This window comes from Pleurodeles waltl, chromosome 11 (genome assembly GCF_031143425.1).
Source record: "Pleurodeles waltl isolate 20211129_DDA chromosome 11, aPleWal1.hap1.20221129, whole genome shotgun sequence".
NCBI classification, from domain to species: Eukaryota; Metazoa; Chordata; class Amphibia; order Caudata; family Salamandridae; genus Pleurodeles; species Pleurodeles waltl.
Window position 1 is genome coordinate 798,700,646 of NC_090450.1, and position 22,552 is coordinate 798,723,197.

General features: G+C 46.0%; 1 protein-coding gene across 1 annotated transcript in view; it reads left to right on the plus strand.

Annotated features, from left to right (window-relative positions):
- Positions 1–22,552, plus strand: part of RBM19 (RNA binding motif protein 19) — a 478,795-nt gene that overhangs the window by 352,941 nt on the left and 103,302 nt on the right. Inside the window, exon 23 of the mRNA XM_069214526.1 lies at positions 14,071–14,191. Within this exon, the coding sequence (XP_069070627.1) occupies positions 14,071–14,191 (121 nt within the window). The remainder of the gene's footprint in view (positions 1–14,070; positions 14,192–22,552) is intronic.

Genomic DNA, 22,552 nt, shown 5'->3' on the forward strand with positions numbered 1-22,552 from the left:
GGAGTGGACCGCGCTGACCACTGCACTGTCGGAAATGACTGGCCTGGGCTTGGACGCGAACCCCAAATCCTGTCTACTTGGCCTCAGGACCAGAACAAAAAGGAGCAAATTTATGCACAGATTCGTAGACCTGGCTTATGCAATGTACAAAAGACTAATAGCCATGAACTGGAAGGCCTCTAAGGCCCCTGACCATGGAGCTTGGCTCGCTCTTACGCTTCGCTGGACACGTGCTGAATATCAGGTACTAACGAAACTGGCGCGAGGTGGTCCTCGACACTCGGGCTGTGAAACCTGGGGCACATTGGTCTCCAAACTAGAAACAAAGAATGACGAAAAACCTCCCTGAATAGCAGTCAGACGCGATAACATAGACAATTGACAATTGTAGGTTTCACCCCGGTTGCAATACCACAGTAATCATGAGTAGCGCACACACCTGCCAATGGTGCCTAAGCACAGATATAAATACACTGCACCCCCAAATACACACTAGCCAATTAATACACACAGCCCATCGTCCCCAACTAGTAAACTCAGGGTCTTCAGAAGTTAAGTTGCCCCTTCCCCCGCCCCCCGCTCTCTCCCGTCCATCTTAGGGTTCGCCCTGAACTAGAACTCTTGCAGGCATCGAAACCTCCGCACGAAAGATAGTATCAAACGCGCGAACTAGTAATGCCTGTAAGTACAGACATAAAAGCGCGGATCTAGCGGTGTACGAAAGTTATTGGTTGTTTGTTAAATCTAATAAATAAGCGCCCAGCAAACTATTGTAACTGTAAACATCCTATCACTGCATCGAAATGTTTGATTTTATTGAAAATTTAATAAAAATATGTTAAAAAAAAAAAAAGAAAAAAGCATAATCTCAAAATAAAATTATGTAGCATACAGTGCAGAGCTGTCAAGTCGGAATAGTTATTATTTCAGTGTTTGTTCATTAAGAGGTTACATGCATGCAGTATCGTTTCCCTGTCTGATGGGCCGCTTACCCCACTTTCTGTGATGTCTGATGTCCCAAGGCAGGACTTCGGCAGCAGGGAAGCGGAAGCTTGTGGCTTGGCAAGAGGTAGGTACTGTGTTCCCCCTTGTCTAAGATGCTGATGTATGTTAGGTGGTCCGTCTGCAAGAGAGGAAATGAGGCAGATATACTTCTGGCTTACAAGCTTAAACAGATGTGCACTAGAATTCATATCACAACAGTTAAAGATGGTAGGGGAGGGAAACATACAGAAGACCTGGGAATATTAAGGACCTGTGTGTCTTTTTATTTTACACTGGTAACCAACCAGCCGCATTAGTAGGAACAACAGGCATCCTATCTGGATTCCTTTCCTGGTAGGAGGGACCCAATAGACGGTACATTCATGAAGGAGTTTGTCTGTAGCGAGGAAGCTGGGGCAGCTATTAAATGCCTATCAGGCTGTTAGCCTCCTGTGCCTGATGGCTTTTCACTGTCCTTATATAAGGCATTTGAAGACCTCCTAGTGGAACCACTGGCAAGAGTTTTCCATAATTTCTTAAACATAGGGCAGGTTACTGACACAGTGTTGGAACCACACCTCACCTTTTTCACTAAACTAATGAAGGACCACACCTTCCTCTTATAAGCCCATTGCCCTCCTCAGTAATGACATGCAAATATTGACATCAGTGTTAGTCGCTTACCTATACACAGTGTGGCCTGGTTTCATCTCTCTGAAGCAGTCAGGATATGTTAAGAATCACCATCTTTTGAATAATAGCTGCCTCGTGGTGGCTTTGATGGAGGTGACTGAGGGAATGTGGCAGCCAATGATGCCTCTCTTGCTTGACACAGCGAAAGCCTTTGATAGGGTAAACTGGTAGTGCATCGCTAACATCTGGGACAAAACACTCCTGCACCCTAAAATGATAAAAATCATCTTTGCCAACTATAAAAAGCCAAACACTAAACTTGAGATAAACAGAATTTTCACCAACCTTCTCTAGCACGAGTGGACAAAACAAGGATGCACCCTTTTGGCTTTGATTTTTGCCTTATCAGTGGAACCCCCACTCATAGAATACAAAATGACCCAATTATAAGAGGTCTGCAGTTATGTGATCATGAATTCATATCCGCTGATGACATCCTATGCTTCCTCACCTTCCCGAAAGCATCTATTCCAGGTTTGAGAAAGAAATGTATTCCGCTGTTGTCTGTGGATTTAAGAACAAGTTACACTAAGGGGGTCATTCTGACCTTGGCGGTCCATGACCGCCATGGCGGAGTGCGGCGGAAGCACCGCCAACAGGCTGGCGGTGCTTCCTGGGCGATTCTGACCGCAGCGGTAAAGCCGCGGTCGGAAAAGGGGAGCCGGCAGTTTCCCGCCGGTTTCCCGCAGGCCCAGGGAACCCGCCATGGCGGCGCTGCTTGCAGCACCGCCATGGGGATTCCGACCCCGTTCCCGCCAGCCTGTTTCTGGCGGTGTCCGCCGCCAGAACCAGGATGGCGGGAACGGGTGCCGTGGGGCTCCTGGGGGCCCCTGCACTGCCCACACCACTGGCATGGGCAGTGCAGGGGCCCCCGAACAGGGCCCCACAAAGATTTTCACTGTCTGCTCTGCAGACAGTGAAAATCGCGACGGGTGCCACTGCACCCGTCGCACCCCTTCAACTCCGCCGGCTCCATTCCGAGCCGGCTTCATTGATGAAGGGGCTGTCCCGCTGGGCCGGCCGGCGGTCTTCTGGCGGTCGCCCGCCGGCCCAGCGGGAAAGCCGGAATGGCCGCCGCGGTCTTTTGACCGCAGAGCGGTCTTTCGGCAGGAACCGCTTGGCGGGCGGCGACCGCAGACCGCCTCTGTCATAATGACCGCCTAAGTCATTTGGAATGGGAGTGGCTGGTGGGTAGCAGGAGGCTCGGGACGTCCTGCAGACTAATGGCTTCACTTGGATGCTAGGTTGTATCCGCTACTTGGGTATAAACCTATCCCAACTATACCAGAGTAATATCCCTACACTTCTTTTGTATGAAGACCTGTATCACTGAGGACGATGGAGATGTCCTGAAAAGAGAGGATAAAATATAAAAATGAACTCTCCACCTTGGCTTTTATATATGGCACAGGCCCTACCGTTTTAATTCCCTAAGCAGGACCAAACTAATTTCCAAACAAGACGTTCTTATCCTTTGTTTGAAGGGACCGTGCACCTGGAGTCTCCAAGGTGACACTCCTCCACATCTCGCTCAAGAGAGGGATGGGATTCCATAATATTAGCGCCTTCAATTAGGCGGCCCAAATTAAATGCTTGATTGAAAATATGACCTGAGTGGCAAGGAGTGGGATGCTGTTGAGCTGGGTTTTTCCCCAATTATGCGATGTCTTCTTTGGCTACCTTATAGAACTAGACTAACAGCATTCACCCTCCTATCTACAAAGACAATACTTTTAGAGTATTGGCAACAATTCATGTAAAAGGCAGGCTCTAGAACATTCCCCTCCTTGCTGCCCCCAATCATACACAAAACAGATTTTATGTCTGGCATTATTGATCCAGGCTTCAAATGATGGAACAAGGATTCCCCCCAAACCTTGCCCTCACCCCACCTTGGAAGATTTCGTATCAGTGGCGTTTTGGATCCCAATGAGGAAGTTTGAAAGGACGTGGGACTCGGCTGTGAGAATGGTTTTAGATTGGCTCTACTCTTATATTAGACTGGCTCCCAAGTAGTGTTGGAATTAGCTGCAAGGGAAAATACACCACTTGAACTGATGTTTTTCAAGAAGCAGACCTGGAAACCCCCCAACCCCAATCCCAGTCAGTGTAGGGTGGAGTATGGTCTGGAACTTGTGTGCCATGGAAAAATTGTCAGCTACGTCACGTGACAGGGTTGGTAAATTTGACAATGTGTACTTGCTATTTAAAACCTATGAAGCGGGATCGACTGCTGGGGAGGGTTGATTATCATGTCTGACTTGGTGCAGAAGTCGTGGCCATACGAAATGGCACTCTTTTCTGCTAGCTCATGAGATGCTGAAGAGCAATAGGATTCAGACCCCCTCTTGATGGTCATAATCCTTGGTATTTTTTTATGGTGCACTTGAAAGTCTTATTCACTTTGGCTTTATACCTCCATTGAGATGTATATCAAGTCTGCTGTTTTTCCTGCAACAACAATGAAAGATTCTAAGCAAAGTGTTAAAAAATGAATATAGTGGTGAAACTGCTGCTGCAAGGACTTTATAATTATTATAGAAACCTAAAACAGTATTTGTGTGCACTATTTCTGGTTTGCTTTGTTACCATAGCACTCCTGAATTCATGGCTCATACACTTCAGGCATGCCCAATGACCAAAATGTCCCTTGCTTCTGTTATCTGGGGACACAGCTATGCCTACTAGACACTATGCACAGTTAACCTTCCCCAGTACCGGTTGGGCACGTCCAGCAGCTTAACCCAAAGAACACCGTAGAGCTGGCAAGTCACATACACATTTCAGGTGTCAGCCATATTGGGACGTGTACAGCTGCATGGTTAGCCTTTTCACCTGCAGTTTTGACTACCCTGATTACCACCCATCCTGTTTCTAGAGACCTTGATTGACCTACTGATGGATGCCGAAGCAACGGATAGAGTGAAGGAGTCAGGAATGTCCTCTTGAAAGGTAAGTGGATAGTGGAGGAGGGAGCTTGGTAAAGAAGCAGCAGCTAAAGATGGTGAGGCAAGACGTGGCTGTGACTGACGAGGGAAAGAAGAACTAGGCTAAAGGAGGAATAAAGTATATAGTGAAGGAAAGAGAGGGGAGGGTACTTGGCGCTAAAAGGGGGGGTGAAGAGTTTGGGTGAAGACCAGAGATGATAGCAGCTGAAGTGGGGAGAGAAATGAAAATTTGTGAGAAGAAGGGAGAGAGTGCGCTATGCTCAGAGAAGGAAAAGAAGAGGTAGGTCAAGAAATGGAACTTTGTGTTTCTCCTCCATTTATCCACAAACCAGTGCTGGTGTTTGTACTATCTTCGTGATAACACATTATCACCCTCCTAGTTTGGAAACTTGACAGGTATGGGACATGGCACAACTTATTCGGTCTCTGCTGAAAGATTAAACTGGGCACTGCGCACAGACAATGGTCCTATACATCAGGGTCAACACTTTTAGAGATCCCTAAGTGCCACTTCTTAAACAGGTCAGTATCGTCAATATCTAGAATAGCTAGTTTAATCCTGACTCACCCAGAACTTTTGACCTAGGCTTACCTCTCAGCGAGGATCGCATTCATATTGTTGTAGATCTGTGTGTCGATAATTGGTGGGTAGCCAGATCCTAGCAGGTTTTCTCACTAGTCCGCCTGGAAAGATTTCAGAGGGCAACCCCTGATACCCCATTGTTCTCCAACATTTGTGGCCAGTTCTTAGGGCCTCACTGTGGTTTTGGACACCCCAGAAGTGAAGCATGCGCTGCAGCTTTGCAAAGCAGCTTTCTCCCTTTTAGGTTGAGTGTGCAAGCTCTCTGACGTGTTGTAATCTATCGGTGGGCTTTTAACCACTCCCACCGCAAGCCCATCACTATCACTCACTCATTCATGAGCTTGCCTTACAAAAATCCTTTGTTATTATTGGTAGATGCTTTACATTTGTCCCTCCTTGGGGCGGTTTGGTTACCGCCTTGGACATTGACCCTGTTACATAGATAACTGCACGATTGCCGATACATTTGACTGCAAGCAAACTTCTTTTTCTTTTTGTCTCTCTCCTTCACGCACATGCTCATGGCGGACATGACACTTTAAATCAGCTTGCTTATGTCAACTGTTTTACTTTTCATTTTCAGTTTAAGTGGCAAGAAAAGTCCAGTTAGGAATTAACAATGTTAACAGCCCTAACTCGAGCAAAGGCAAGACCTCACTGCATTGCAAATGCTCGTTGTCATTTGGCACTGCCCTTTTTATGACTTATTTTATATTCGTGCTTGAAATAACATAATTTTTCCATTTATGGAGCTCAGTGGAACAAATGTACAGAACATCTAAATGACTTCAGCTGACTCTGGACCTAGGTGTTTCGAAAATCGAAAAAGATCTATTCTTTATTACCATGACATGCAAGAAGAGTGCTTTGCAGACACACAAAAGGCTGTTGTCGGAACTGATGAGTGGATCCTGCACAGTTCAATACACAATCTTCATACCAGCCATAAAAACAAAAGGAAAGTGCCCAGAAGCTTTGAAAAAGAATACATTTGCTCTACAAATTATAGAATGCCAAAATTGGTATTCGGGGTTTAAATTTGTTTTTTCTAATTCTAATTGAATTTAGAAGTATTTTGTCCTCGCGTAGAGCACCTCAAACACATTTCATGTTTAGCTTGTAATGTGAATTTAGACACCAATTGGATAAGCACTCCTGAAAAAAATAATTTGTAAAAGGAGATCACAGGAAGAAGTGTGTAACCACTAGTGGTATTGAACTAGTTGCAATCCTTACACTTATTTATTTGTCGTTTTACATAGTACACAAAGCAGCACAGTGCTATGGATGTACTGAGGATTTCAGTACAGAAGTAATTTCTCAACACTTTGTACATGTGCTTTAGAAAAGATGGACTGACAGCGTCATGTGGTGGACTGTCATAAATATGTGCTGGTGTTACGAAATAAGTGCCGGTAAACACCAGCACAAATCAAACACTGAACCGTGCTCTTCCAATGCCCACACCATCTGAAATAAGACTACATACCACCGATGCCACAGCCATTTGCTCTGTACTCCTTACATCTGGCAGATCTAAGAAGGCATTGGTGCTGGAACCAAGAGTTGACCTGGATTAATGTTTCCACTTAAGAACAAGAAGTGCTAAGCTAAAGAAAACAATATCAATATCAATGTTAAAGGGGAAAAATGCGTCTCCTTTCGTTTTAACACCGGAAAGAAGCAAAGCTCTCTGTTTCCGCTTTATCTGATGGAGACTTCTAGTTGCAGATTCCTTACCTTCGAATTTTCCCCAGGCGCCAGTCTGTAATGGGAGATTTTTCTTGAGCAGTACTCATGCATGCCGTTAGGTGGCGTCAGTCGACTCCATTTCATCGTCGACGTCGTGTTCACCAGATATAACATCAAGGGTCCTATATAGGTGCCATCCCGGCGCGCTGAAGTCAGTTCTTTTCTTTCTGCACCAGCCTATGTGCAGATCTGAAGAAGAGCTACACCTACACTCACTTTTTGACTGGACTTTACGACTTTTGTCAAAGCTTTTTTGACATTCTGGTGCATCAAGATATCATCACGGAAGAGCGTATTCATGCCTTGCAGCTCCTGTCATGGGATAATGTCAGTGATGGATCCGCACCTCATGTTTCTCTGGTGTTTGGAGCGTGCCCACGACCCGAAGTCGAGCTCTGAGAGCCGGGTCATGAACCCGAAGGCTGAGGGAGCGGTCCCTAAAGCTACTCAGATCCCTGTGCTCGGCTCCGCATTACTCTTGGTCGAGAGGAAGGTCCAGAGTTTGCTCGCAGAGCCCACTCTCTTCGTTGTCCCACTTCAAGTCCACAGGACATTTGGGTAAGCACAAGAAGAAGTAGAAGAAGAGTATGCATTCTTCGACTTCACTCAAGTTGGATGATGCAACAAAGGAAAAAGAGCGTCATTCTAGGCCTCCACTTTCAGAGCCTACTTCTGTCTCAACTCTGCGCCTCCCCCAGTTTCCGGGAGCTGGAGCCAGAGCCATCCCTGCCCGATTGCATGAGTTTTACGAAGCCATGTGCCTAGTTTTTGGGCAGTCCAACTCCGCTGGAGCGCCTTTGGGCCCCATTGGGTCAGCAGGGGCTGCCTCGGGTTCTGTGCTGGTGGCGTCAGCCTCTGCTCACGAGGGTACCCAGTGATCCATTCCAGGATCCGAACCAGTGTCGGTCATGCCACAGCGACCTTCCCAGACAATGGTTCAGATGTAGATCCTCCCGATTCCAACCAGCCCTGCAGTTGATGTCGATCCTATACTCATTCCCGACTCCGACGCAGAGCCAGACTGGTGTCGCTCTATGCCGATTCTGACTTCATCAGGGACCTTTCTCCCTGGGTCGTATTCTGACCCTTATTCGTATGGGTACAGCGATAGTATGGAGGGGTCGCTGGTCCCTTTAGAATACCAGCTTGATGACCCCAATGACTGGCCTCAGGACCGGGATGAAGCCAGCGGTCTGGACGCTTCCCCTGGCGCTGGCATGCTTTCTCCTTCTACTGTGGCTATGGAGGTGGGAGTGTCTTATTCAGTGGTGGTGAGGAGAGCAGCCGTGGTCCTGGGCCTCGAGATACCTTTGTTGGCTGTCAGGACTAACCTCCTGACTGAGGTGCTTTAGCCTGGGGCTTCCTTTTCAGTGCCCCTTTTGCCCTTTGATGAAGCCCTCACTGATTTCCTGCTGGGCACTTGGTCCACACCCAGCGCAGGACTCCTGTTAATAGGGCATTCGCACGCTGGCACGGACCAGCACCCAATGACCCCGTGTTTCTGACGCAACACCCCACCACTGAGAGCATGGTTATCCAGGCCTCTACAGCCTCAGGTGCATTCCCTTCCACACCCCTGGAAAGGGAATCCCAAAGGCTGGATCAGCTTGGGAAGAAGATGTTTTCTTCCTCCAGTCTGGCATTGCGGTCCATGAACACATGCCTTTTGAGCCGTTACTCCCATAGTTTATGGGACACGGTTGCGCAGATGCTGCCACAGGCACTGGAGTAAGCCCAGGCTATTGTCTCTCAAGCTGTTGCAGACAGAAGAGACGGAATGAAGTTCACAATAAGATTTGGACTGGACACAACCAACTCACTAGGTAGATCGGTTGCATCAACAGTGGCCTTATGGTGTCACGCTTGGTTGTGGGCATCTGGCTTTTCGGGGATATCCAAGCTGCGCTTATGGACATGCCTCTCGATGGCACCCATCTCTTCGGGTACCAAGCAGACGTGGAGCTCGAGCGCTTTAAGGAGTCCCATGCTACAACCCGGTTGTTGGGCCTTGCAGCTGCCCCTCACCTCCCTCAGTCTGCTTTTCACCCCTTTTGTGGCTAAGGAAGGGGCACCCAACCATGTCCCTTTCCCTCTGGCCACCGCGCTGCGCATCTTGCCCAGTCTCCGCGTGGTCAGGGATGTGGGATCCAACATCCTCGTGGATCAGGGGGCCAGCAGTCTGCCCAGTCCACCATCCTTTCCGCTGCAGCCTCCAAACCTTCCTGGTCTGATGCTTCCCCATCAGGGAGCAGTTGGAGGCAGGATTCACTATCACCAGCCCTGTTGGGAATACGTAAAGTCATACAGGTGAGTTTTACAAATAGTCCGAAGGGGCTCCTCCCTCCCCTTCAAGACTACTCCTCCATCCATGCCACCATCCTACAATTGAATGACAGAGGATACCTTAGCACATCTCCATGAGGAGGTTACAACTCCATTGGCCAAGGGAGCCATAGAAGAGGGTCCCTGTGCCGGAAGTAGGTCGTTTTGTTATTCCCGCTACTTTCTGGTTCCCAAAAAGGACAAATGGCTCCATCCTATCCTAGACCTCCGGTCCCTTAATCTCTTACTCAAGAAGGAGAAGTTCAAAATGCTCACTCTGGCTCAGGCTCTTTCTGCCCTGGACCCAAGAGACTGGATGATATTGTTCGACTTGCAGGATGCATATATCCATATTCCAGTCCTGCATGCCCACAGACGTTACTTGGGTTTCACAGTAGGACGCAAGCATTTTTAGTTCACTGTGCTCCCCTTTGGCCTTACCAGCACCCCTCGGTGTTCACCAAAGTGATGGCGGTGGTCGTAGCTCATCTGTGTAGGTCAGAGGTTTCAGTCTTCTCCTACCTCGATGGCTGGCTGTTGAAGGCAGGCTTGCCCCAGACTGTTGTCTCCCAACTCCAGACTACGACAGACCTCCTGCATTCGCTGGGGTTCACTATAAATGTGCTGGAGTCACACCTGACTCCCTCTCAGATGCTCTGTTTCATCGCCGCTGTTCTGGATACAGTGCACTTTCAGGCCTATCCTCCAGAAAAGCGAGTGCAGGATTTCAGGCTATGATACCGATGTTTCAGCCTCTATCCTGGATTTCGGGGAGAATGACTCTGAGGCTGCTGGGCCTCATATTCTCCTGCATCCTGCTGGTGACACATGCCAGATGCCATATGCCATATACAGGCTCTGCAGTGGGACTTGAAGTTCCAGTGAGTGCAGCATCAGGGGAATCTCTATTACATGGGCCAGATCTCTGAAGGAACTGCACAAGATCTGCAGTGGTGGCTTTTGAACCGCAATTGGGTGTGGCGCCTATATAGGACTTGTGACGTCATATCCAACACGGACAACACAGATAGCGATTGCAGAGCCGATCGACGCCACCTAATGGCGTGCATGGGTATTGCTAAAAAAAAAGAATCTCCTGATCCAGACTGAGTCCTGGGGAAAATTCTAAGGTAAGGAATCCGCAACTAGAATATGTCTCTACCAGATAATTTGTTACCGAAAGTAAGTAACTTGTTCTTCGAGAACCTCCACTTTGTCTGGCTTTCTTTCCACACAGCCTTGTGAAAATGTAAAAGACCAGACTGAACAAGGAACTCCATGAAAGAGCAGAGGGCCTTTATTAAGGGAGAGGGGAAAGGCATGATAGAGAGCCTTGAAGAAGGACCAGGACCCTTCATGAAATAACATAGATCTATCCGCTGTTGAAGTGTATTGTATGTTATGCTATGTTACTTCATTTGATGTCATGTTAGGATTGTACATCACACCATTTGTCATCACAAGTTGCTTCTTAGTACATACTTCACCCAGCCTTTGTGGCCACAGTGTCCTCTGGTCATCTTATTATCCATTCCCTTTCTATGAGTGGTGCAAGTCTAGAATCCAGGTACTGTGTTTCTAGAGCAGGAACATATTCCTTCTTCTGCTGTATAGCAAAAAAAATGTTAAATGAAAATAGTCCACTCACTTTAAATATTGTAACCCAAAATATTTGAAGTTGGAATTGTGGGTGGGACAACAGACCAGCTGTCTTATGTCTGAGAGGAATTACAGGTGTATATTGTGTGTCTGAACACCTTTGCACACGTGTACAGAGCTATTTTATGATCACTAAGCTCTGTTTACTAAAACCATAGCCCTTCCGACCACAAAATGGAATTTTTTAATTTGCCAAGCCCAATTTGCGATTCATTAAGATGTTATCTAAATTCAATTTGGGAATACATTCTGAATCCCTTTTTGGAAGAAGTGTCTTGATGGCATCCCTTCAGGATAACAATTCTTCAGGAATGAATTCATGTTTTGTTACCGAAATCTGGTTGCAAAACATTAGCATTTTACCACCTTGTCGAGGGAGGTGGTAAGCCATATGTAAGTAGGAAGGGGTCCCCAAGGACCCCTTCTCCTTTGTGAATGTTCACCAAAAACTTTTTTTTTAGGAGCAGGAAGTGTCCATGGGATGATTGCCTGCCCCTAAAAAAGATTTACGTAATTGTTTTAAAAAATTTGACGCATCCCATTTTCTTTTAAGGAAAATGGGTGGTGCTTTAAAGAAAAAAATAGCTTTTTTTATATAAAAGCAGTCACAGACATGGTGGTTTGCTGACCTCAGCAGGCCACCATGACTGTGAATGTGGCCAGTCATAGCGGGTCACAATTTACAATGTACCTTATACATGTTAATGAGGTAGGTCGAATTGTGGCCCACTAAGATTCTGTATTTTATGCACAGACCCATTAGTATATAGGTCAGTTTGCAAAATGCAAATGCATTTGTTAAAAGTCTGTGTGCTTTTACCAAATCCATTTTTTGTACACTCCTGATAAAAAATTACAAATTGTTAAATGTCTTCATTTAAGATTTCTTAACAGGAATCTTTGTACATGCGGGCCCTTGTCACTTAGGCATTCATTTTTACTTGTCCGCACCACTCTTGGACATAAGAGCACCTTCAAACTCAATACTGTCTCTTACAGGTGCCAGTGTAAGGCTTTTCGCCCATAATGGTATGGTGGCGTAATTTAATCTCCACAACCAGTCATTGCTATCCTATTCAGATTTCTATAGTCAGTGTATCCACTGGATGAGAAGCCTCGTGTACACTGAGAATCAGTTGAAAAGTCTTGCTAGATACAGCATCCCCTGCCAAAGTTTGTATTTGTGTTTTATTCACAAAGGTGGATTGTCCTGTCTGTCATGGGAATTTGAGTGACACTGCAAGATTTTGCCGCTTGCAGAACTTAAAATCCAAATGATACCCTATGGTTTGTTAAAATCTTAAGGCCCTACACTTTTGCATCTGTGGCTGGTCTAAAGCCTATTGATGCTGTCAAAGGGAAAGTTAAAGAAAGAAAAGAGACATGCCCGTCCCAGTGCCTTTAATTCTGATCCATTGTTATGACGTTCAGTGACTTGCATCTGCTGTTGATTCTCCAACAGGCAGCTCTGAGTAGTCTGTGGTTTGATAGGACATTCTTGGCTTTACATACTTGCTCCCCCACCAGTTGCACCACTAGATGAGCCCTTTTTACCTAAATGAGCCTTTATGACCAAGGTCGATGGATGTATGTACATTATCAAACCTATAAACACCTCTTGATGTGTTGCTTGACTTGAATGCCCATGTGTCTAAAACGTAGGACAGTGTATGCAGAAATGATCTTGTCTGTGAAGAGTTATTTAGTAGAGATTCTTATTCTTGTTACAGACTACTCATTCAATCGATAAAACATGACGAATTATGGCTAACTAAACAATCCATTCTCATTTTAAATCCAGTCTCTTGATGGGTGGGAGATAGAAATTAAAGTAATGAGCCAAAGACTTTCTTATATTTGCACGTTCGTGGGGTAGTGTTTCAAGAGGTGAAATATAACATAGAGCACTTTCATATTCATGTGGTTACTCACACCTGAAAATATGTGGTAAAAGTAAGAGGGATTGTGTTTATTTAATTTTTCTATGGAGCTGATTCACTTAGTTATTAATGAGTATGTAAAGTGCTACTACAGGATTGCTACATATATTCACAAATGCCTTTGTAAATTTGCCATCGAAATGTCCAACTCCCTGTTAGAAAAAGTGCAGGGATGGCGCAGTCTTTTCTGTTTGTACTTTTTGTATGTGAATATTCTCTTAAAAGTCTAATTGTGATTGTTTTGAGTCCAGTTCACATGCACTTAAGAAGCAGTGAAGTAATATTGCTGTAGGCATAATTAATGTATTTATGAATGCCTTTATAAATTATTTCCTATGTTGTTGACATTTTTGGTGATATTAGTTTGATGTTACTTTGTTAGTGGAAATGTACGTCCTTAATGTAATGAAGTTGTCAAATATAGATGATGTCTTGCATACAGATCAAGTCCAAGGACACCCAAATTATAACATCACACCTGATACAATTAGCTCAGTCACCCCCCTGAATCAATAGTTAGAAATAAAACAGACAGAGCTATTTTATTTATGTCCAGTGTTTGTTTATATTCTTGTGCCCATGTTTGATAAAGCATAAGCCTTGACTATTCAATCAAATCTATCTCCAAAACTTTTTCACACACGTGAACATATCCTCTAATCCTGGACCGCGTGCAGTCTTAATGTTAGCCATTAGAAGAAAGACATACCATCTCCCACTGTCGCTTTCAAAAGTCCATTTATTTTGTCATTTTGTTTTATGCATTTTATTGAGGTGATGGTTGTGAATCATGAGCAATCAGTATCTCCTGCAGTATCCAGTGTTATGCAGTTGATATTGTTGTAAAGCATTTATAAATGTGTTATCCAAACGTTTCTCCTATAAAAAATAAAAACGTGAAGCAAGTGAACTCTCTAGTTAGTGATCACTCATGCACATGGACTAAGCAGTGATGTAGCACACCTTAGAGTCACTATGAAACCTGAGTGTGCTATTAAACAGTGGTGCCTGCCTGGATGCTGGTTTAAGTGAGCGGGTTATTAGCGAGTTACTCCTTGGTGTTACCATGGGATTACAGTCCCTTGGAACTGCACTTCAGCAAAATCAATATTTTTTACCCTAAGAATTTGGAGTTGGATACTGTATGTACAATAATTTAAATGCTTTGCTTGTTACCTCCTTTCTGCAGAAAGCCTTCAGCGCTCTGTGCCACAGTACCCATCTTTATGGGAGGCGACTGGTTCTGGAATGGGCTGATGCTGAGGACACTGTCGAGGCAATAAGGAGAAAGACAGCGGAGCATTTTCATGGTGAGAAGGCACAACTGGGGATTGGGGTGAAAAGTCATGCAGGAATTGTGCTTCTCTGAGACTTTGCACCTTTTCATTACAAATGTCTTGCATAGCAAGTCAGTTCAGCAAAGCTTACTTCCCACAAGCCATGATTCTTCGGCATGCAGAGAGTTGGCAAGGTGAGGAACTAGAGACCTCAGTTGGGTGTTAGGGGGAGTTAATATAGGACAAAAAAGGTAGATGGGGAAATGGTGGATTGGACATATAGCGATGCAAAAGTAAATCAGTGTTTCCCAAACTGCGGGTCATGGGTCAATTTTTTTGGGGTCGAGAAAGTTCAAGCAATAAGTAAATATGTCTTTAAATTCTGTAATTATCTTATCAAATTTGCTGCACTTGAAGGACAGAGGTCAAATGTCAGGCTTTGTCTTCGGACAGATTGCTGCTTTGTTAACATGGGAATTGGTAATTACACCTCCTCTCACTTTGCTGTCAGGGAAACAAAAGTAAAGTGATTTATTTGACAATCTTGCTGGGGAACAGGTGTTTGAAAGGAAAGCCTGCAGGGTGTCCTTTTTTTGTAATGCACAACAAAATGTAAATACCTGCAAATGAACTGTACTGTACACATTCAGCAGTTAGGAAAGCATAACTAAGCCTATATTTTTGTAATTCTGAAGTGTGATGGAAACAAAGATTTTAATAGGCTCAACACAATCAATACACCTTACTTGGTGGTGCACACATGATAAATATTCACTGGAAGCCGATAGCCACACATTATCCTTTGTATGCAATATAGTTTTATCAGCAAAACTGTATGTCTATGCATATTTAGTGGCCGTTTCATTTGAAAAAGGTCTGTTGGTAATGACACTTCACTACCACAAGTTGCTGTAACTACAATAAAAAATCAACCCCTCATATCCATTAAAACTAAATGGGTTGTGAAAGTTTATCATTCTAAAAAGTTGCCCAGGATTCGAAAAAGTTTGAGATCTACTGGAGTAAATGAAAAGACAGGAGCATCAAGAGGAGATAATTTTAGCTAGGCAGTGTGCCTGCTTATGAGAAAACTGGGCTTTTGCAGACTTTTCCCTACTTTTTGCCCCCATTCGAATCCCTAGATCCTTGTTTTTCTACTCTGAGAGCGCACTAGCCCTGCTAACCAGGTCCCAGTGTATGTGTTCGTTCCCTAAATCAGTTTTTGACATGATGAAATCCTGATATGCACAGCTTTACCCTTTTGTAAGCCCCTAGTAAATGGTACACAGGGTATAGGTGGTAAAGGGTCCCCAGGGCTGCAGCATGAGTTTGTGCCGCTCTATGTAACCCAGGCAATCTACTGTTGGCAGGCCTACCATGGCAGACTGTCAGAAGGTTGCAAACTGCTCAAGTTCAACTGTGCCCCCACCAAAGGTGGCACAGTGCTATGCACTGCCTTATTTGTATATCTGACACCCCTAAGGTAGGTCTCTTCAGCCCAGGAGGCAGGGTGCATTATGTTTAAGGTGCGAACATATAAGCACAAGCTTTTATGTCTCTATAGTGTACTTTCCACTAAGGTGCACTATAAATGCAGGCCAGTCTATAGGATAACATAGGACTTAAGCCCCAGTTGACTAGGCTGCTAGCTCCATTATGGTACCACTTGCATGTGTCAGGTTTGGGGTCAAACATGTGCCTTCTCTCCCCATCACAAATCTTGTGTTAAGGAAAAGCTGTCATGCACCCAGGTGGTACACTAGTGTGTTGGCTTCCTGCTTGTCACCGTCCTTTGTGCTCTGGCCGAGCAGCCTACGCTATGCTTTTTCCTTTGCTTGCTGCCACCAAGACAGGTTTCTGACCTCTTGCCAGGCAGCCTGGGCTCTCCCAGAGGCCATAAACAAGCGGCTGAAGCAGGAAGGAGGTCACACCTCCCAGCAAGGCTAGTGAATAGAGCCATCAGGAGAGTGAGCTTCAAAGGCTTCGTCCCCTTTCTGCTCCCCCCCCCATAGCCATCTTCCCTGTCCTCCAGAGAGGAAACAGCTCTTCTCCGGTCCCCAGGCACATTTGCTTGTGGACAGGCAGGAAATTAGGTGCGTCGGACTGTGCACACCCCCAGTAGGCTGACCACACCTCTAGGGTGAGCAGTCATGACTGTGCACTACATTTTGATTTCTGCCATCTTAGGAATGGCAGAATAGAGGGTTCTGTATAGATGAAGTTGACCCGTGCCTCTGGATGTGATCACCTCAGGGGCGAATTAGATGTAAGAGCTAGCTGCCCATTGGCCACTAGTCTCCACACTCCTAACTCCCCTAAATCCAGAATTTAAGGGACACCCCTGACACCAGAACCTCAGATCTGATCGACCAACTTCAAAGAAGGACCCACAGAAGCTCTGCATCACTGACACCGGACTCTGCCCACTGCACCACAGCAAAAGAAGGAAACTCTGTCCCTGAGCCAACAGACTGGAAACTGCGTGTTCGACCTTCGTCCTTGGCGGAACTCATTTCTCCTGATTAGGGGGACACCTGTGGAAGCCAGAAGCACCTTCAGTTTCCCCTGGACTGGTGGCACCAGTCCCCTGCAAACTGCACGTAAAAACGACTGTACGTTCTGAAGTTACACCAGCCATCACGTCCACCATAGGATTGTTGAGAACCAGGTAGTCCATTGTCTTCTGGGAGTCATAGTCCAGCCTGCCTCCAAGTTTCAGGCCACTACCTCACTCTCTCGAACCCTGGTAACTTCCCACAGGATTAGTGCACCTTTACCGCTGCCAAGGATTGTTGGCTGCCAGCCCAGTAACTAACCCCTTCACTCAACGCTGCAGGTACAGGGCACAGAGTGCAACCTTCATCTGTCATCTGCAACCCTGCCCCAGCTGAGATTTTGCATCTCCTTGTCAGCATTGTCGTTCCATGGTAAAATCAGCACCACTGCAAGCCTTGTTTACGCGTGTGAATCCAAGGACCATCTCTGGGGTATTGTGAAAGGATTACATGGTGAGTACCAACCCCACACCACATAATACTCCACTTTCCTACAATGTGTTCCTATATTCATATAGGAGACATTATAGAAGGTACTACCCATAGACAGAAAAAGGTGGTGTGGAGGAAAAGTCTGGCTCTTAGAGAAGGTGAGTATGGGTAGTCACACTGAGAAAGATTAAGGAGAATCGAGGGCACAGGAGAAAATGAAGAACGAGCACAGTAAATACAGTTAATGACCAGCCTAGCTGCATATATAGGGTGCAGCAGGATAGTAAAGACTGAAAATCTAGGGAGAAGTGGAGCACAGCAGGTATAGAGTTGCAAAGAACCATATAGGTGAAAAGGGAGAGAGAAGGGGGCAGAGTGCAGTGGAGGTGAGTGAGGGAAACACATGGAGCAAGAGAAAAAGCTGTAGAGATCTAAAGGGAGCGAAATAGAGGAGCAGCACAGTGGAGATGAATTAGTGAAACACATAGAGCAGAAATGAAAAAGCAGAGAAGGGGAGCAGTACAGTGGAGGTGAGTCAGGGAAACACGCAGAGAAGAGCCGTGGAGATGAAAAGAGAGAAAAAAAGGGGTGCAGTGACGTGGAGGTGAGACAGGGAAACAGCAGAGAAGAGCTGTATGGACGAAAATGGAGCGAGAAGACGGAGCAGCCCAGTGGAGGTGAGCCAATGTAACCCACGGAGCAGAGACGAGCTGTAGAGATGAAAAAGCTGCGAGAAGGGGTGCGATGCAGTAAAAGCAGTGCTTAATTTGTGCTTGTTGTTTCCGGTGCTGAGCACTGGCACTTATTTTTCAGGGCCGGGGCTTATTCTTCTGCCTCAAGCATTTGCTGCTACCAAAAGACACACATGGGAAAGATAGAGGAAGAGAACAACGAAAAAGCGTCACAATGGGAGAAAGTAGAAAGCTGCAAGAGTGAGCTGAAGGGGCAGGGAGAGGCTGTATATGGATTGAAGAGGCCCGAGATGGCTTCGGGATTACGCTGCCTCAGTATTCCGTGTTCGCACATTTAATTGCAGCAGCCTCGTGTTTAAGTGAAGGGCTTGGGGCACCGGCACCTTTTTATTTACAAATTAAGCACTGAGTAAAAGTGAGTCTGGGAAACACAGATCAGAGAAGAGCTGCAGAAATGAAAAGGAGCGAGTAGCTGGAGCAGCGCAGTGGAGGTGAGTCTGACTAACACAGAGCAGAGAAGAGCTATAGAGCAGAGAAGACTATAGAGCTGAAAAGAGAGCGAGAAGGTTGCTCAGTGGAGATGACTCTGGGGAACACATGGAGCAGAGAAGAGCTGTAGAGATGAGAAGGCAAAGAGACGGGGTGCAGCGCAGTATAGGCGAGTCTGGAGGGAAACACAACAGAAAGAGCTGTACAGGTGCAAAGGGAGCCAGACTGGTCCTCAGTGGAGGTGTGTCTGGGAAACACATGGACCAGAGCGGTAAAGATGAGAAGGTAACGCGGCGGGGAGCAGCGCAGCCTACTTGACTCAGTGAAAGACACGGAGCAGAGAAGAGCTGTGGAGATGAAAAGGGAAGGAGAAGGGGGTGCAGTTTAGTGGAGGGGAGTCTGGGAAACACACGGAGCAGAGAAGAGCTGTAGAGATTAAAAGGGAGTGAGAAGGGGGAGCAGCGCAGTGGGGGTGAGTTAGGGAAACAGACAGGGCAGAGAAGAGCTGTAGAGATGAAAAGGGAAAGAAAAGGGAAGCAGGAGAATGAGTCAGGAAAACGCGTACAGAAGAGCTGCATAGATGAAGAAAAGGTGATGGAATAGGACACGAGAGGGAAGCAGAGACAAGCATGAGGGATAGTCAGACTGGGGGGTTGGGGGGGTAGGTCAAGGAGAAAGCATGAGAAAGCATGACATAAGCAGGTAAAAGGAGAGATCTCCACACTGCTTCTTTATTGATGTACACTGACAGATGCAGACGTTTCTGTTTACAAACATTAGTGCTGAGTTCTCTCCCAGGCTTGCTTCCTCCCACAGATCAATGCTCTTCGATTCCCCAGGTTGCTCCCAGTCAAGAAAAGGCCGAGATCAGCAGTTTTCTCTCTGCCTGAAGCAGTGAAGAGACAGCCAGCGCTAAAGGGTTAGCAGCTGGAACACGAGATACTGGATCTGAAGATCCTCATTTTATTTCTGAAATCTATGAGATGCTGTAACCCCCCTTGATTTTTTGTCTGTCGTTGGGCTGAAGCGATGGGATGTGCTTTGTACTTTGTCCTGGACCACGTAGTGTTTGTGCAGTTCTATTTTGAAATAACCAAAACACACCATAAAAGTTAGTGTTTTCTTCTAAACAAATTTTAAAGTTGTAAATAGTTAAGTGAGTAAGGCATATGTATGAAATCATCCCACTTTGTTCTTGGTCTTTTTGTTTTTATAAATAGATTGTATTACGTTTTAATAGCGAAAGAACAGAAAAAATAAGGTGGAAAAAACAATAATAATACAGCTCCGTGCAGTCAGTCCCCTTCCCTCCCTTACACCCCGCCAACCTGCCCTCAGAAATCAAATGACATGACTCGCTAAAGAGTCTAGTGTTGAAGACAACCCATAGTACTCCCACCATTTACGCCAAATCTTGGAAAACTTTGCTGGGCATCTCCGGGCAGTGTAGACTAGCTCCTTCAGTTTAGCGCATCAGTCCATTCCAGCATGCTGTTGTTTCAGCGTCAGTGGGGAAGGTTGTTTCCACGTGCAGTTTATGTCTCTTTTGGCCACCAGAATCACCAGTCCAATTAACTCTCTTTTTCCACAAGACCAAACCCCCCCCCCCCCCCCCCCCGCTCCACCCCTAGCTTGTCCAACACACCCAGCAATGCCACTTTCGGTGTCAATTGTACGTAAATCTCTAGGACTGCTAAGAGGGTAGCCCCAACCCAGGACAAATAAGGGGAAATCTATGGCATAGCCATACTATGTGAACGAAATCAGCTGCCGAGGACTAGCAGCGGGCACACCTGGGGTCAGTAAGGATCTGCGTGTGGTCCAGTCTCTGGGGAGTCGTATAGGTTTGGTGAAAATAATGGAGTTGGGTTAGTCATAGGCAGGCAGAGATCGCCAACTCCCTGAAAGCCAAACAAGTCTCCCGCCACTCAACCATGTCCCCAATCCATCTCTCCCACGCCTGACACAGTGATTCTAGTGACCCAGGTGCATTGCCCACAAGGACTTGATATAGTTGGGAAATTCCACCCCTACCCAACCTTCCCATCAATAGTCAGGCCTCTAGGGGATTAAAGTCTGGGAGATAATGCAGATCCTCACTATATGAATCAAGGGCATGGTGCACCTGCAAGTACTGATGGAATTGGGTACGGGAGAGAGAGAACTGGGTGTGGAGTTAAGCAAATGAACACATAGACCCATGCCAAACATCAGCCAATGTGATGATTCCAATTAAGACCCAACGATTGAACCCCTCGAGTCGTGTCAATTGCTCCAGTCAGCGACCCTTCCACAGGGGAACCTTGAGGTTCAGTTTTAATCCCCTGATGTGTGGTTGCATACCCTTTCCTGACATAAAAAGGCAAAGCAAGAACCAGTATATTACCCAGCAACAAGGTCCTGCACCCTGGTCAGTTGTCTACACTGGATAAAAACTGAATTTCTGATGTAAAAATTTCTCATAAGAAGCTCCAGAGGAAGACCGTTTTTCACAAAATGGCCATTTTTTGTTGCTTTAACTTCCTTGCTAAATAGTCTGTACACTATTTATCACAAGTTTAACAAATGAACATGTGCTAGTCTCTTTTGTTACAGGTTGTATCCATGTATTGTTTGTTTTATATCAAGGAATTTTAACTACTTAAACAAAAAGGGTGGGCATGTGCTAAAATACAGAAGGCTATAAATTTAAAAATGATAACCAGAGAAATAGTTTCATTATTACGCGCTGTTATTCTGGTAGATGCATCTAACCACAGATTCCCCACCTTGTGAATATCCCTGGGCATTGTGGAACTCCGCTCTTCCTTTTTATTCACTTTGTGAAGTGATTTTTCCTAACAACAACAAAAATCCAGTGTGCTGTGAAAACGTCAGCACCTAAGACTTCAGGGTTTAATCTTTGATATTTGACATCTACGGAAATCTGTCTGTGAGTTGTCGATAAGTGATGGGTCTAGTATTGTCACATGCTGCATTGTACAATGGCTCTTTTGTTGTTCAATAAAAAGATTTCCCCAAAAAAAGGACTTAAGGGTTTAAACCTTATAGTGACTGCTGCCAACAGAGTTCTGTGACAGATTCTGAGGTGTGCCTGTAGAGTTTGGATTCGCGGCACGACTCCAAGGCTTGCAACGATTATGTTCAGATGAACCCAAAGGCCATTCATGAAGATGAGGTGAAGCTTTATGTGGAAAAGCACCACATTGCTCCACTCTGGCCCGCTCTAAGTTGAAGTAGAGAATGTGGCTGTGCTCCAGCTCCTGCAGATCTTCATCAAAGTCACAGTCTTCTGGTAGGTCAAAGAAATAATTTAAGAAGTCCCAGTGGGATTCAGCCCCTTCCCACCATTTTCCGGAGAAGTGCAAGGGTGTTACTGTGCCTCCAAGCTTCGCCCCTATTCTTCTGAGGGGCTGATTCCGTCTTTGCCCTGATGCACCGGAGTTAGTAGGTCTGTTGGCGACATCACAGTAAGTCATGAAGAGCGTCTTTAGCACTCTGCCAGCTCCCATTGGACCCAGTGGGTCTGTAGGGGCCTCCAGTCGGGTTACTGCTGGCAAGTCCTCCCTCTTCAGTGTCTGTCCCTTGAACCTTCTTCGGGTTCCACACATGCGTCGTTGGCAATTTCAAGTTCGCTGCCAAATTCTGCACCGGAGCTGCAGATGTCAATGCCAGCACCAAAGCTGCAACTCATCGTGGTCTCCGATTCTGAGCTGAATTATTCTCAACAGGAGTTTGTCATCCCCCGGTGGCGAGGTACCACAGATTGCCTAGGAAGGGCAATTGGAACAAGTATGGTGCTGTGACGCAAAATGAGGATCAGATCCTCAGGTGGCTTAGGGGATGTCCAGCCGTCCTTCCGGGACATGTCGTTTGTGTGTACCTGCCTGTTTGATGAAAAGGCTGGCTTGATCCTGGAGCATTCTAAGGTGAGCCAAGGCATGTTCCTTAGATCTTTTGGCACTAGTCTGGCACTGCTCAACTGTTTTGCCTTTTTCCGGGATATGCCAATGGCTTGGCGTATCAACCATATCTGGCACCATCACCGTGCAGCATGCCCAGCCCTCACAAGGTCAGGGCCATGGGCTCAGCAGATAACAACCAGGCTATCAGGGTTAGCAAAGCTTCACCCCTCCAACGACAACCTCCAAGTCTCTTTAGCACTCCCTTAGTGGCACACAGTCACCCAGTTGGAGGTAGGGTCAACCACTTCCTGTCGGGGTGAC